General features: G+C 46.6%; 1 protein-coding gene across 14 annotated transcripts in view; it reads left to right on the forward strand.

The window, feature by feature from the left end:
- The window catches only part of SVIL (supervillin), a 231,567-nt gene that overhangs the window by 197,196 nt on the left and 17,333 nt on the right, over positions 1–17,038 (forward strand). For all 14 annotated transcript variants that reach the window (XM_034643768.1, XM_034643767.1, XM_034643766.1 and 11 more), the window contains 11 exons: positions 3,460–3,549; positions 3,640–3,726; positions 5,443–5,620; positions 7,730–7,902; positions 9,473–9,628; positions 10,895–11,031; positions 11,646–11,793; positions 11,912–12,057; positions 13,376–13,551; positions 15,613–15,757; positions 16,119–16,395. In XM_034643768.1, the coding sequence (XP_034499659.1) occupies positions 3,460–3,549; positions 3,640–3,726; positions 5,443–5,620; positions 7,730–7,902; positions 9,473–9,628; positions 10,895–11,031; positions 11,646–11,793; positions 11,912–12,057; positions 13,376–13,551; positions 15,613–15,757; positions 16,119–16,395 (1,713 nt within the window). The remainder of the gene's footprint in view (positions 1–3,459; positions 3,550–3,639; positions 3,727–5,442; positions 5,621–7,729; positions 7,903–9,472; positions 9,629–10,894; positions 11,032–11,645; positions 11,794–11,911; positions 12,058–13,375; positions 13,552–15,612; positions 15,758–16,118; positions 16,396–17,038) is intronic.

A 17,038-nucleotide genomic window follows, 5' to 3' on the forward strand; every position in this document is an offset into this window, starting at 1 on the left:
GTAGGAAGTATAATTCAGTTAGTCACATTTCAAAATTTAGCCATTTGGAAGTTGAGCACAGGTTTCAAAAGCAATTGCAAGTCTTCTAACAAATCTCAGTCCTTTCCCATAATTGCATTTAAATTATTTTCATTTTCTTGCCATCTGGCAATCAGTTAACCCAAATAAACCTTTGTCAATGAAGAACGAGTTTATGTCTTCCCTTTTTTAGAGCAATTCCTAGGTCCCTTTCCACCAAACCGGAGTTTGCTGGCTTACAAAGCCCTATTTCCAGATAGGTTTTAATAGATGTTTAAAAGATGTGTGCCATTCTGAGGAAGTGGGATTCCCTGCAGACAGTCATTTCTTTGCCACTGAGCTCTTAGAACTGACACAGGATTGAAAGATTTATGAAATTGACCAGTGTCTCACTTGGTCAATAAAGCTGTGAGGCTCCGTATCCGGTGGGAAATGGTTAAAATCTGGGATTCCTTCATCACCTAGATGCATATACCTTCATTTTCTAAGGTATTGTTTAAAAACAAATTTCCTGACTTAGTGATAAAAGTGCTCACGTGCACTGGAGCCATTGTACGTTGTCATCAGCTTTCTCAGTTCATGCTTCTCTTCCCTGGAAACCTTTCAGGGTCCTCATTTATAAATAGTGCCTAACTCACCGTAGGCGCATAATAAATACTTGCAGAGGGAAGGGAGGGGAAACCCTGACTTGTGATTAACTCAAATCTGGCTGGAAGGAGACAAGATGATCTGCTCCCCCCGAATGAGGCAGTAGTTGCGTAGTTTCTTCATCAGGTCACAGACCTGTGTTAACACAAGCAGACCCTACGACCTACGCTGGTTAAGTACTCAACCTGGGAACTTGAACGAGAGTCCCTATCTTCCAACTTTTAGCCTGGACATTTGTCCAGATAACCTTTTACTTTGGTTTCTTTCTTCCTCTTCCATCTTAAAAATTACCGTTTATTTGTAAGCAGGCCGTTATACCAAATACACTGCCCTTGTCCGCGGTGATGTCAGAGGAAGTGGGTTTGCTCTCCTGCCGTTTGGAGAACAAGGTTAGAGAAGTTCTTATTCCCGTGGTGCGGGAGTTTGCGTTCACAGTGCTTGAGCAAATCCAGGATCTTTATGTAACAGGTGCTGTATATGGCTTGCTCAGGAAATAATTTTCTTGTACTTTTAATCTAATGAAAAAACTGCATCCTGTTCTTCTAGTATTTTTTATCACCTGCTGAGTTACCTGTTTCACTGGAATCACCTCCTTCTGGTTGGCAGTAAACGGCAGCCAGCGTGCGGCGCTCCCACCCTGCAGAGCAAAAGAGCCCCTAAGCCACAGCCCCACAGCTGCAGAGACTTCTCTGCTCAGCGGGGTGCTGAGTTTCAGCCCTGATTTTCATTCCCTCACTCTGGAAGACTCTATGCTCCTCTCGCTTTGTGAAGACGTTTTGATGTTCCTAGAGCGTACCTAACCGTTAGTACCCTAGTTCCCGTGGTATTCCACGATTGCCCTGAAAGTACTCAAAATATGCCTTTGAATAAGAGAGTGTGAAAATGTCTCTGAAGAGAGGAGGGGACTGGCTATTGCAGGTAGAATTCACTGAGAAGACGTATGGGGAGAGCTTTGTTTAATAGTGTTGTGTAATTTAAATTGATATGCCCTCCACCGTAGGGAAAAACGCTTGCCTGTAGTTGGGAAAGACAAGGCCCACCCCTGGGAGCTCTTGCACGTGCCGCGGCCTGAATGGGCAGCAGGGGGCGCCCTGATGGTCCCGAAGGGCCAGAGTTCTCCAACCTTCAGAGTCAATGACCTCAGTGCCTAGGAACTCTTCTGATGTCTCCTGTGCATCCTTTTAGTAGGTGATGATTTATGGCACCTGTACTGCCTGTGATACCAGGTTTTACTTTTTTTTTTATATAATAATATATTTTTATTCTATTATGTTAGTCACCATACAGTACATCCCCTGGTTTTTGATGTAAGGTTCCATGATTCATTAGTTGTGCATGGTGCACTGGGTGTTATACGCACGTTTTACTTTATTATCTTTCAAGAAAGTTTGCTTTCTCACCGATATAAACCTTTTGCAGTTTTGGCAATTGAACTAAGTGTTTTAATTTTTATAGACATCATCAAGAGAATGTATGTACCTATTAAGAAATACTTCTAGAATATCACCTAAAACTGAAGTTTTAAACCACATTTCAATACTTTGCTTTAAAAGTTTTATGCTATTATACATCCCTCTCCAGCTAACAGGAGGAAGGAGCAGAGCGATTCATTCGTTTATTTTTCCTAGTAAGCAATAGTGAGTTACATGTTCTCCAGATGCTGTTCTTTGAGGGGTGCTTAAAGTGGCAATGTCATCTAACGATTTCACATTTACTGCAAATGAACATAACGTTAACATCTCATTTTGTTCTTTGTAAATGCACTAGTTACTTTCCTTTGCAATCCCTTCTACTTAGGTGAGGGGAAAAGTACTCATCTTTGTCTTTATTAAGGTTTCTTGTTCCAATCAGTTACCCTTTCTTTGCTGGAATGCCTTTCTTTCATATGTCCTGAACCTTTACACGTTTAAAAGATTCCCTACTCTGCCTTTTTTTTTTTTTTAAGATTTTATTTATTTGTCAGAGAGAGCACGAGCAGGGGGAACGGCAGGCAGAGGGAGAAGCAGACTCCCCGCTGAGCAGGGGGCCCCATTCAGGACTCCATCCCCGGACCCTGGGATCATGACTTCGGCCAAAAGGTGGACACTTAACCAAGTGAGCCACCCAGGTGTCCCCCCGCCCCGCCCAGTCTGCTTCTTGATAAATGTGTGAAAGCATATAGCTAGTTCCCAGCCACACCTGAGATGGATACGACCCTTCAGCAATCATAAATGAATTTGAATGTATCCTTTTCTGTGTCTTTCTTCTGAAAGGTTAGTAGTCCTTAAGTTATTACTCAATAAAATCACAGTCTTGATTGATGCCACCAAAGGCCAAACTGCCCTTACTTCGTCTCAGCCTGCAGGAGGACCCCAGTGCCAGGGGCCGCTTGGCAGCTGGTGTGACACAGCCCATCTCCACGTCCTCTGTGGGTCGTGGTGCAGATGTACTTTCCTCACCCTGAAGGGCCTTGAGGACTCACAATTCCATGTGTTCAAGTATATTCTGATGCATTATGTACTCTTCTGTTCTAAACGTGTCACAGGCACGTTTTCTCACCTGTCTTCACTGTTCATTTTGGAGTGGCAGCTTCTCAGCCACTATAGTCCTTAGAAACTATACAACTCTATCTGCGTCTGCAGTTGTCCTGTGGAGCCGCGGTACCTGCCGAATGTACGTGTGTGCGCACGTGCATGCGTGTGTGTCAAGTCTCTACATTGTACAGTCTACATTGGGACTGATGGAGATCCACAGGATCCTGGGGATTCCAGAAGTGATCCTGAGATACTGACGAGCTCCTTTGACGTTCTGCAGGTCTGGCATCACCCACGGCCATAACTCCAGTAGCATCTCCTATTTGCAGTAAAACAAGGGGCACCACACCAGTTTCTAAACCCTTGGAAGGTAAGTCGCCGAGGCACCTGATACGCCCGTGGGTCTAAGACCAGAAGAGTCCCCGTGGCGCTCTCTCATGGATGGTTTCCACTTGCCTAGATATCGAAGCCAGACCAGACATGCAGTTGGAATCGGACCTGAAGCTGGACAGGCTGGAAACCTTTCTAAGGAGGCTGAATAACAAAGGTACAGACAGAAGCCAGAGGGAAGCTTCGGGGTTCGAGCTTGTAGCACACGGTGAACCATATTTCAATAAGTAGCTAAGGAAATGTAAAAAACAAAACAAAACAAAAGAATCCCTGCTTCTCTCTCAAAGTCTCTAAATCGCAATTCTGATTACTTTTTCTCCTCAGCTAAATTGTCGTCTTTCTATTTGACTTCACCCATTCATTGTGAAAGCATTATCTTTGTTATCATTTTTAAGAGGAAGTCAGGAATGATTAGATGACCCAGGTCTGATGCATTTCATACTGTACTGGCTTGGGGGCCTCCACTAAGATTAGTTCCCGACTCAATCTTCAGGATGCCACGGAATCAGGACTGGGAACAATAACTTTGCTTTTATACTTGAAAGCAGATATTACACAAAATTGACATGATCTTGCACCCAATGAAATCTAAATTGTAGATGTCAGTTTCTTTTCTTTTCTTTTCTTTTTTTTTTAAGATTTTATTTATTTTTTTGAGATAGAGAGCATGAGCCAGGGGTGCAGAAGGAGAGGGAGAAGCAGGGTCCCAATTGAGCAGGGAGTCCGACGCAGGGCTCCATCCCAGGACCCTGGGATCATGACCTGAGCCACCCAGGCACCCCTATCTGTCAGTTTCTAATAAGGTAGCAGATGACATATTGCAAGTGATTTCTGAATAAACGTTGAAATAAATATTTCAGTACAAAGATCCACAAAGTATACAAAGTAAAAGGAATAATATGGAGAACTAGTGTCATCTCTTAATAGAAATGTCCAGTACTTGAGGGACGCCTGGGTAGCTCAGTTGGTTGAGCAACCGACTCTTGATTTTGGCTCATGTCATGATCTCAAGGTCGTGAGATCGAGCCCCGACATCAGACTTTACGCTCGGCAGAGTCTGCTTGAGGATTCGCTCCCTCTCCTTCTGCCCCTCCCCCCACTTGCATGCACACGCGCTCGCTCTCTCTTTCTCTCTCTCTCAAAATAAATAAATAAATCTTTAAAGAGAAATGTCCACTACTTGAAACTGATTGAATACTAAGCACTGGGAGTTGCTGCTGTTGACAGTGACCTCCTAATAGGTTGGAGATAATGTAGACAACCGCTTTATACCAGAAACATAAAAATGTAATGTAATAATGAAACTGGCAAGGCAAGGAGTTCAAACAACTCAGAACTTATTACCTATATGTAATGGTGATCTAGCTCAGCGGGTCAGGAAACTAATCCAGCTCTCCACCTGTTTTCGTTAATGAAGTTTGTTTGGCATGAAGTCATGCGTACTTGTTAATGTATTGTGAAGCACTCAGAGCTGAGTGCCTGCAACATAGGCCATTAGCCTCCCATGCACAGCCCAGAATGTTTACTATGTGGCCCTTTCCAGAAAAAGTTTTTACCAGTTTCTGATCTGGAATGAGGCTGAGGCCATTTCTGCCTCTAGTAGTCAAAGGAACCAGTTCAGAAATGCTTGGTGGGCTTTCATTGCCTCCCTCTCTCGTACCACCTGTGTGTGTGAGGTTTTTGCAGATGAACAGTCCTTCCAGGGGGAGTCAAGGAAGGCCCAGGAAGCATCCAAGGACCTGGGGCATCACTATCATGTTCTCTGCACTCCTGGAATGTAGGGGGAAAATAATTTTGAAGATACCACGAAGTGTAGTTGGGGTAGCGTTTTGACGCAAATCCGATGTCACTTACTCGCTCCGTCTGTTCGTAGTTGGTGGGATGCAGGAGACGGTACTCACAGTCACTGGCAAATCTGTGAAAGAGGTGATGAAGCCAGACGACGATGAGACCTTTGCCAGATTTTACCGCAGCATGGATGACACTGTGCCGCGAAGCCCCGTGGAGCTGGATGAGGATTTCGATGTCATTTTCGATCCTTATGCCCCTAAGTGAGTTATTTCCATTTCCATCTCTCACCCACTGAGAAAGGCTGATTCGTTGGTCAGCCGTCACACGGTACCTCCATGAGGATCTTCCCTCGCTGCCACCTCCTTCTGCCATAGAACTTCCTTATAGACCCATGATGCTTCTCCAGAGCCAGACACGTGGGGTGAATAAAACACGCGTGCTCCAGAGCGGATGTGCGCACGGGCGGAAGGTCAGTGCACACAGCGTGTGCCACAGATGTTTGCCCTGGCCCATTAAAGTAATGCCACTGGACTTTTCACATAATTGGATATTGTTTTGCAGACTTTCAGATGAACATAAATTTAGCCAGCGATCTCTATACTGTCTTTCATTTGACATATTGAACTCTTACTTGTAACTTTGAAAAATATTGGGATCCCATGGGCTTAGACTCTTACAACCAACTAGAAAATCAATAAGGCATGTTACTTAACTTAGAATAATTTATGAAATGAATAGATCTGAGATGCCCAAGGTCAGGGATGCCCAAATGTCACTCTTCACACACGATATGACTAAACCGTGTAAGGAGGGCAATTATGGCTTTAGGATTCCTTCAGTTCCAGGTGCCAGAGACAAATCCAAGTCAAACTGACTTCAGCAAAAGAAAGGTGTGGAGGGATTTACAGGTCCACACGCCGAAAAGTGCAGGTGTGAACTAGGTTCCAGAGGCTCCTCAGAATGAGGTCTCTCTCTTGCCTGTTTTCCTTTGGGCTGCTTTGCTGTGGCCAAGCTGTAAGCATGTGGCGGACGATGGCCACCCCAGCTGTGGATGTTTCCGTACCTACTTGGCCACTCTAGCACAGGCAGCTTCTCTTCTCAGCAGTTCCTTCCAGCACAAGTTCCAGGCTTGATTTTCTAGGGTCCAAGCCCAGCCCTGAAGCAATCATTGTAGCCCAGGGACTAGAAGGTGCTGGTTGGCCAGAGCTGGTCTCTGGATGCCCTTCAGACCAGTGTCAAGGTTTGTTTTTTTGTTTTTTGTTTTTTGTTTTTTACCAGAAGCCAGGGAGAATATATGTGGGGCAGGCTCTGCTCACAGCCATGAACCACATTTGTCTATTCCTCACAAATTTATCCAAGAGACTGTGTCTTCCAGAAGACTGTGGGGTCATCATACATTTTCCTGTAAGCTGCTCCAACTACATTTTTTGCATATATCTGTTTTTTCAGTTTTTTCAATTTTCTATCTTAAAAGCTGAACAGTTTGCCATTTCCCACCTTTAAATGAAATTTTGCGTATTTGCATACACAGTTATTTAACCATTTCTCATCTTCTCCCAACCCAAATGTCATTCCTTCAATCGTTATAGCTATAGCTACATACGTTTATACACACACTCTCACACAGAGGACAGTATTATACGTAACAGCACAGAGGCTGTTGGAAATTGAGAGCAGGAGTGGAATCTGTCAGGAAACTACGTGACTGGATTGAGCGCCTCCCCGTGTCTTTCTGCCCCCAGAGAGTCGTGGGAGCTTACGGCAGTTATAGTTGGCTTCTCGGACCTACTTTGTTCAATATATTCTTCAAAGCAGTGATTACTTTTCAGAAATGCGCAAAGAGTTGAGAGGAGGCTAGTTGTGGGGGAGTTCCTAAGGTGTCTGTAAACCAGTTGTGTAAAAACAAAGTTTAGTCTGGAGGAAAGAGAAATCGAGAAGCAATGACTGGCTGTAAATTCTTGAAGGGCTCGCCAGGGACTGAAGTAGACTTGTGTACTATTCCAACAGGAGAAGTAGGAAGGGTCCCTGGGTGTGATAAGGGTGGGGAAGAGCTTCCTACCCGTCGGAGCTGTCTAGTAGTGGAATGCGCTGCCCCATGAAGCACCAGGTGCACCTCCGGGGGAAGACCACAGAGCATGGTGTGTGGGGCTGGGGGCCTCTGAGACCTTAGACTAAATGGGCCTGAATCCCCATCTCCCAGATTCTATGTCTCCATGTCAGGGAATGGCGGGCAGGAAGAAGAGTTGTAAGACTTACAACGAAATCAGGAAATAAAATTGTAGAGACTGTTATTTCAGGTCAGAGACCCCCAAATAAACCAGGCGTGGACGCTATGTCGACCAAGCCTACAACTGCACTTTGCTGCCCAGGTTGACCTCCTCTGTGGCCGAGCACAAGCGTGCAGTGAGGCCCAAGCGTCGGGTTCAGGCCTCCAAAAACCCCTTGAAAATGCTGGCAGCCAGAGAAGATCTCCTTCAGGAATACACGGAGCAGAGACTAAACGTTGCCTTCATGGAGTCAAAGCGGATGAAAGTAGAAAAGAGTGAGTATATGGAACCACCACCCCGCCTCTTTGTTGGGGTCTGACGGTTAGGTGATTTCATCATCTTTTTCTTCCTTGCTAAGGCCAGTCATGTGCTCAAAAGACACTCACCCAATAAAACTGTGAAGTTTGCACCCATACGCGCACACCTGCCTGGAATGGAAAGGCTTTGCGCAGAAATTCCCAGAGCGTGGAGCACCTGTTCACTTGGCTAATTTAAATGATCCTGTTTTGCTGAGTTTCCTTTCAAGAGATTGGAGGAGAAGGATGCTTCTGGGCTTTGTAGTTCAACCCATTTTCAGCTCTGTAGGGCCCAAACACAGGAATTCCCGCAATTAATCTTGTTCAAGAGCAAATCATTTGATCTCTCGTGAGAAAATGTCCCAAATTACTGCTTCACCTAATCCTAGATTTTCATATAATTAATTAATGCATAAACCAGTGCTTTCCAAATTGCTTTTGACAGGGGAGCCTCAGGAGCCTTGGAATGGGGGACGTGGATTGGGTAGCATAGGGGCCTTGGGGTAGAGGTGGTGAATAGGTGGCTCTGTGCCCTGGTCCCCCTTCAGGCTAAGCCGCTCTGCTCCCCTCAACCTGATAAGGTGGGGTTCCCTCATTCTGACACAGTGGGAGGTGGAGATAATTAGGGCATACACCATCTTGCTAGCTTGAATATTCTTGCTACAGTTGGTATTTTCCTTCAGCGCTCACACACCTACTTCCGAACGTTTTTCTTAGAAATGTAGTATTTACATGAAGTGGTTGAGTCTTTTCGTTATAACTGATTGACTAAGAAAATACATTTCAAAACCGCTATGCCATATGAACTGTCATGTAGTGTAAGACCCTAATCCCAGCAAAATAATTTTCCGAATTTCTCTGTAGCACAGACATATTTTTAAAACAATCTACCGAAGAAGTAAAGGCTATTGGCACAAGTTTTAGGTATTTTTCCTCTGCCTCCACTTTAGGGGGCTTGGGGATGGCTTTGTGATGAGTGACACGTACACATTTGTTGGTGCTCGTGGAAAACCCAGCATCTTGTTATGACAGTCTTAATTCTGAGAGCAGAAGACCTCAAGAGATACCTAGTTGATCACTTTGCCTCCAGGAAAAAGATTAGGACTAATCCATCCCTACAAGAGTGCCTGCTTTTCTGCATATAAAGACTTTTGTCGAAAGACATCTCATGGTCTTCCTTGCCGAGTGTGTTTGCGTTACGATCTACACATTGTTAGGAATTATATCAGTTTTCAGTGGAATTGCACCACGTGTGTCCAGCTCCTGATTTTACACCAAAGTAGCTGGTGCACATTGTCCCTCGATTCTTGGCCCCCTGCGAGGTGGGGTGTGACATGTGTCCACGAGCAGCTGATACTTTCAGTCCAGGGTTAAGTCCTGGTACAGTGGCTCAGCATTGAACCACACTGTCAATCAGACCTGAGGGTGTTCTCCCCCTCGGGATTAGCTTTCTAAGAAAAAGCCAGTCAGTTAGGAATCTCTGATTGTGAATGCTGTCGTTTCACCTGCCCATCTTGCCCCCCCGTTGTTTCCTTATTCCACCCCCCAGTGTCCTCCAGCTCCGGCTTCTCAGAAGTCACTCTGGCGGGGCTAGCCAGTAAAGAAAACTTCAGCAACGTCAGCCTGCGGAGCGTCAACCTGACGGAACAGAATTCCAACAACAGCGCCGTGCCCTTCAAGAAGCTGATGTTGTTACAGATTAAAGGTACCTAGGAGCCACAGGGAGGAGCCACACGTGGGTCAGGGGTTTTAGTCTGGTAACGTCCGGAAGCCTGAATGTAAGGGGGAGGGAACACGTACTTTTCGAGAACCTGCTGTGCGCCGGGCGCTGTGCTACCTCCTGTCACATAAGCTTCACAGAAATCCTGTGAGGTGGGAGATGGTGAGGCTTGGAGAGGTGGGTCATGTGCCTGAGGTCACAGCGGCTGTTGAGTGGCACAGCTGGATTGGAACCCAGGTCTCTCCCATTCCAGAAGCTCAGCTTCTGCGGCCACCTCCCCTTGCTCCCTGAGCTCTGCCACCACAGTGTCCTGAAGTTCCAGATGTCCCCTAAGTCCTCATGGGGGCACCCTCCACTCAGTTCTCCTCGCTGAGGTGAACAAGGCCGGTGTGGGCCCGAGGCAGAGAGGCAAGTTCTTGCAGAAGGAATCCAAGGAAAGCAGAGGCAGATGAAGCCGACCTGGATTTCCACTCCAGCACCGTCTCTGTCAGTAGCAAGGGAGACGACCAGAGAGGCCATGGGTGTGAGGAGAGCCTTCGCTGCCTCCGAGTGGCAACTCTAGAGAAATCATCAAGAGGAAGCTGGATGGAATATCCTTCACGGAGGGTGTCCCGTGTGTTTCTGCATGACCACTGGCCTTTTCAGTGCATTCGGAGGACTAGTGACAAGTGCAAAGAACCAATGTCTATTCCCAGGTTCTGACCCAGAGATGACACTATCAGTGTGACTGTGGAAAGGCCTAAATCAATAGTCATTCAGGAGAAGGTGTGGAAAGCAGCACAGAGCAGTGCTTCCCTCCAACCTGATTCCCTCTAAGGCTGCCCTGGGTTTAGTGTGCAAACTCCTAGGAAGGAGAAGCTGTGGAAAGGCATGCCTGGCAGGGGCTAGGAGATGCAGCAGGTGGGCTGAGCACAGAGAAAGGGACAGGAGATGAGTTAAAGGGGGAAAGGAGCACATTTGCTGACTTTCCTGGAGGAAGAAACCTAATTAATCCACACATGTGCTGTAAAAGGACCCCGTGGTGGTCCTAAGACACACGATGACATTTAGGAAAGCACTAACAAGGGAGAGTAATCTAGAAGGCCATCACTAGAAACTCCCTTCTACCACTGTGCGTCATGGAACGGGAAATGGTAGACAAGAATCTTTAGAATTGCAAGAGTCTGTAGCGGGGGGCTTCCTGGTCCTTCCTGTGGCTTGGAGAGTTCTCCTGTCTGGGAATATGGTGACACTTTGCCTCCTGCCTTACAGGAAGAAGACACGTGCAGACCAGACTGGTTGAACCTCGAGCTTCGTCACTCAACAGTGGGGACTGCTTCCTCCTGCTCTCTCCCCATTACTGCTTCGTGTGGGTAGGAGAGTTTGCAAATGTCATAGAAAAGGCGAAGGTTGGTATCCGAAAATAAAAATTATTCAGTTAAGCATCTCCTTTACACACCGATAGAACGCTCTACCAGTTGCTAGGTCTTTACAAGGCTTCTCAAATGCCAGATGTTTCATTCACACGAGAAGGGAGAGGCAGTATTTCTTTTGCTGGATGTCTCTCAAGCAAGCATTCATTAGGTGCTTGAATGGGATGTTTTAGAAGGATTATGACCTATCTCGCCAGTTTTTCAGTCCTGTTCTCCTGTGTGAAAAAGGAACTGGCACATCACTTCAAAGCCGTTTATCCCAGGTACCTATGAAATGTTGCTACAGGTTTATTGAATGAGAATCTCATGGGCAAAAGCCCAGAGAATGGGTATTTTTCCAGAACTTCACAAGTGATCTATTGAATTTGAAAATAAAGAACTGTTGCTCTAGAGAATTGTACCCCCTGGTCCTTGAGTTCCATTCTCTTGACCGACCTTGCTGAAAATACCCAAGAACCGGTGCCTGCAGCCCCTGTGGTCACATGGTCTTCCTCGCAGACCCACCATTTTTGGCTTCCGACTTCAGTATGTGCCCTCTGCCTCACCACAGGCTCGTCTGCCTAGGTCATCGTGCTCCTCCCTTTTTCTAGGCCTCCGAACTCGCAAGTTTAATTCAGACAAAGAGGGAACTTGGTTGTAGAGCTACTTATGTCCAGACTATCGAAGAAGGAATTAATACACACACTCACGCGGCCAAAGACTTCTGGAAGCTTCTGGGCGGCCAAACCAATTACCAGTGTAAGAGTTTACTGTATTTCAGAGAATCGCGAGACTTTTCTTCTCCCCTACTTCATTCTTCTAAATCAGCCACTTTCCAGTGTAAAATGTCATACTGTCTATTGTTCTCCTCCCAAAGCTGCTGGAGACCCAAAGGAAGATGAACTTTATGAAACAGCCATAATTGAAACAAACTGCATTTACCGTCTGATGGACGACAAACTTGTCCCGGATGACGACTACTGGGGGAAGATTCCCAAGTGCTCCCTTCTGCAGTCAAAAGAGGTACAGTACGTGGGCACCCCCTCGCCAAGAGAGCGCTTTGCACGGGGCTGCCCAATAAAATCGATCAGAAGTGCCTGAGAAACACTGGCCAGTGGTCATGCCTGTTGTTGAACAGTGACATATTTTTAAAGGATATTGTGAATCCAAACCATTACTTCATCTTAAATACGAGCATAGAGTTCAGAATATTGTTCAGAGGAGGCATGGGTCATTGAAGGCTTTCTGTTTTAGGCAAAATGTAAATTTCTTTCTTTCTTTCTTTCTTTCTTTCTTTCTTTCTTTCTTTCTTTCTTTTGTTTTTTTCTTTTGTATTCTTTTTCTTTTCATATCTGTATGAAGTGTTGGATGTCAGCTAAACTAAATTGTAGTAATCATTTCACAATATGTGTAAGTCAAGTCATTATGCCTTATACCTTAAACTTACATTGTGCTGTGTGTCGAGTATATCTCAATATAACCAGGGAATAAGATGTAAATACTCCTTAGCACTGTCTCTGGATTTCCTGTAAACCTTCAATAAAATTTTTTCAGTCCTTAAGTTTCAGGAATAATAGATGCATGTTTATATAATTTGGGTTTGCCAAGTAATATACTAGGTTTTTTTTCTCTTATCCTGGTAAATATTTACTAAATGCATATACATTGTCAGTACCATTCTGTATTTTATAAGTATTGCAGAAAAAATGGAAGACACAAAAGAACCTTAAATTTCATGGATAGAGGAATATTAGAAAGAATGGCATCCAAAACTAGGTGGATTGCATGACACACATGGGCATTTAAATGGAAAAACAAAAATCACAGAAAAGAAATAATCAGGAGTAATTTTAAAGAGAAGGTACAGTTGAGCCTAGTTGGCAGTTGGGTAGGATTTGGATTGATGGACATGAACTTATTCTAGGAAGAAAGAGTTGAATAAACCACTGGCATGGAAATAAATAGCATTACATTCACGTATTCATTCAGCAAACCCATAGTAAAGTCCTATAAATGTAAGTACAGTGTAGTCTCTGCCCTGGAGGGTGCTGGAACCATACAGAGGGGAGACCACCTCACTGGTCCTTGGGGCCTGGCATTTAAGAAGTGGCCTCTGTATATGCTAAGAGAATGAAAGAACAAAGGAGGGAGACAGGGAAGAAGAAGGGAAGGAAGGCAGGTAAGTCTTCTATGAATCAAAAGCGCCAGGGAGTTTGAGAGTTCAGGACAGGATGGAAATCACAGCGCCAGCTGGTCACCCATCACACTCCGTCAGTACAGACCCTCATTCAGCCGGAGCACGACTTTGAAGTTAACCTGTTCTTCTCTGCCGCCTTCCCAGGTACTGGTGTTTGACTTCGGTAGTGAGGTGTACGTGTGGCATGGAAAAGAAGTCACATTAGCACAACGGAAAATAGCTTTTCAGCTGGCAAAGCACTTATGGAACGGGACCTTTGACTATGAGAACTGCGATATCAACCCGTTAGACCCTGGAGAATGCAATCCGCTTATTCCCAGGTATTCCCCTCACCTGCCGATGGTGTGGATTCCCTCAGCGGGCCTGAGTCCCCACCACGCTCATCTGCTGTCACTCTTCGTAGGGTTTCCTCTTCATAACTGACTGTAGGCAGTACCCTGAATATTCACAGAAAGGACATTCCGTTAGCTTTTGCCTAACTGATGCGGAAATGTGGATGCTGGCATCTTCTGGACACTGTTCAGTCTCCTTTTTTGAGGTGAACAAATTGTTCCCCCCTGCGGCGTTCCAGGTGACTGTCCTGGTGGAGGACTGGCGATTGTTGGAACAAATTACTTGCTGATCTGAAAAGCTTCCCAGGATCTGGAATTCCGCCATTGGTCTGAAGGTGCAAACGCAACATATTTCCTTCTGGTTTCACACCTTCTCAGCGTAGCCCTTGAATTCCATTTATTTGGAATTACCATTTATTTGTCAGTAGATGATTCTATGCCTTTTGGGAGACAGGGAGTGAGAGGGAGGATACTGTATTGAAATAATGATTGTAACTTTAATATTTCCTGCTGGGAGTAGATGAGTGAGCACTGAACCCATTGGTTCTCACCATGTCCCAGGTCAGAATTCCCTGAGAAGCTTTACAAAATTGCACATCCCAGGCCCAGCCCCAGCTCCAGCCATGTACTCTCAGTTTGTGTGGTGTGGGGCTTACGTGTCAGTGCGTCTTAAGAGCCTCCTCAGGGCTCCTTCTAAGGGCCAGCCAAGATTAAGCACCGAGCCCTTCCTACCAGATGAGGGGGCTGAAGCACTGAGGTGTCCAGACTTAGCCCAGTTCAAACATGGAAGTCAGCATGGAGGAAGAAGTTCACCTGCTCCCGCTCATAGCTTCCGCCTCACCCTGCAACCCACTGCCGCTCATGCTTGCTTGACTCCCAGCCTAAAAGATCACTGTCTAAAGCTGAAAGCAAGTCCTCTTCCGATAGGCATCCTAGCAAGTCAGCAGAGTAAAATTTGTATCGAAGATGGTCATTCAGACATTTGCTGTGAAAGACCCCAGCCTTGCAAGGGAGTCCTGAATTCTCCAGACTTGCTGGTACTTGGTTCCAGAGTCCCGCAGGAGTACGAGGTGGAAGTGTTTGTATACCCTGCTTTACCCCAGCAGTCTCCCTAGGAACAGGCAGCCTCCTTGACGTGCCTTAGCCGTGACGTCAGAACCGTAGTCCTGACGAAACAGGAAGTGATGGCGCACAGACCACAGTAGGGCCCAGTGAGCTCTGCTCGGCAGTCTCATGGGGTACATGCATCCCGGTCTCTGTTCACAACCAAAGATAGATTCGGAAGGATGAGCGATGCCTGCATGAATCCTCTTCAGCCACCGTTTCCTCGACTCTGCCTGTTTCTGAGTTACCAGTGTTCGAGTGGTTTCAAGTTCTGAGACCCTGAGGCAGGACCAGGCCTCCAGGTTGGGCTGGGCCACTTCCTTTTCTGTGCCATTGTCCTCCCCTGGCCCGCTGTTGTGTCTGGTGGCCTAGAAATAAATATGCAGAAATTCTCTTTATGATCTATGAAAGTATGCCCATGTTAGTAACAGAGGAGAATTTCATCTGTTCGTGGACACTGGAGAGCTTCGTTGTAACAGGACTTAATAGAGAATTCAGGGTGAGCTCTGCCTCCCCCCCATCTCCCCGTTAAAGTGACAGGCATGTGCTGAGCACCGGCAGGGGATTCTGAGCGCATGCAGAAGCAGGCAAGGACGATGTGCGTGTGGCTCTTGCTGCCGTCTAGCTCCCAGTCTGTGCACCGCCCCCAGCGGATCCCAGATACAAGAATTTTCCAGAATAAAAGAAAACACGAGTCCTGATGGGATTCACATCGCATTCAGGCACATCAACTCTGTGCACACAAAGCCTCGCCAGGCTTCAGGCTGAAATACTACAATATCACATCTGACGACATGAACCATTCATTCTCTATGCCACTAATGTAGTCTCAGTTGTTTTCAGTAGCCACGTGTGTCTGTTTTCCATTCCTTTCCTTTGTTCTCACATGGCTTAATCTGGGTTCTTTTCCTGTCTCCTCCCCCACNCACCCACCCACCCTTGCAGAAAAGGACAGGGGCGACCTGATTGGGCAATATTCGGGAGACTTACGGAACACAATGAGACTATTTTGTTCAAAGAGAAATTTCTCGATTGGACCGAACTGAAGAGACCTAATGAAAAGAGCACCAGCGAACTTGCCCAGCAAAAGGTATTTTGGGGAATCAAGTCTTAAACTTCAGGCCTTAGTCGAGGTCCCAACAAAAGAGGCCTTGAAGCCAAAAGCCTTCCCCGGGTTTGCTGGGAGACCAGCGAAAGGGTTTCCAGTTATGCTGTACCTCCTGGAGATGAAGTAGGCCTGTCTGTGCCTCCGGGTTTACAGGTGACCCATTCACTGTCGTGGGGGGCTATTCAGGCCTCCCTAGTCTTTCCCCAAAATGCAGTGAAACGCCGAGACAGAGCGGGAGAGCCTTACTTTTATGCTGTCCCATGAACAGTCAGACAGCAGTGAGTGGGACAAGAAATGCTGTAAAAGGAGGCCACTGAACCCACATTCGTACGTTCCCTCGTAGGAAGATCCTAGGGCCGAAGTCAAGCCGTACGACGTGGCGCGGATGGTGCCCGTGCCCCAGGCGACAATGGGCACGGTGCTGGACGGGGTGAATGTGGGTCGCGGCTACGGCCTGGTGGAAGGGGACGACAGGAGGCACTTTGAGATTGCCAGTGTCTCTGTGGACGTCTGGCACATCCTCGAGTTTGACTACAGCAGGCTCCCCAAACAGAGCATCGGGCAGTTCCACGAGGGAGACGCCTATGTGGTCAAGTGGAAGTTCATGGTGAGCACCGCAGGTTAGTGAGCGCTTCCGTTCTCCTCACGCCCACGCGGGGTGGCCCCGGCTCTGTGGCCCGGGAGCCAGTGCGTCTGAGAGCCCCTCAGCCGCGGGGACAGGGCGCCAGTCTGCTCGTTGGCTTCGAGAACCACTGAGCGGACTTTAAAGCTGGATCCCGACGAGCTAGCATTGCTAACGAATGTCATGTTTCCTTAGAGACGTTAAACGTGCACGTTAAGGTTTCTCTGCTCCCCTCCCTCCTCCCCTGCCCCGTCCCCAGAGGTTCTCTAGGAAAGTGAGGATTTGCCTCCAAATGATATTTACCATGTGGCTGTCTGCTGCTTAAATCCAAGTCTTAAGCATATCTGGATGACTTAGAACTGAAACCAAATGGTGTAGTGACGCACAAAAGATTTATGAAAAGTAAAAGAAGCTATTTCCTCTGAGGGTGAGAGCACTAACCCGCTGTGTGGATCTGGTAGAATAAATACACAGTCAAACTGCTCACGGTTCCTGTCAGGGAGATACTCAGCGAAACACTCAGTTGTGTGCTTTGCACAGAGGCGGTGAGGGAAGAGGGCCAGTGGACTTTGGAGGGAGAATCCTTTCTCCCTTCCAAGAAGTAGCTGGTTCTCTGCAGCATCCCTCAGCCCCACATTTTA

This window comes from Ailuropoda melanoleuca, chromosome 15 (assembly GCF_002007445.2).
Source record: "Ailuropoda melanoleuca isolate Jingjing chromosome 15, ASM200744v2, whole genome shotgun sequence".
In the NCBI taxonomy this organism is placed as follows: domain Eukaryota; kingdom Metazoa; phylum Chordata; class Mammalia; order Carnivora; family Ursidae; genus Ailuropoda; species Ailuropoda melanoleuca.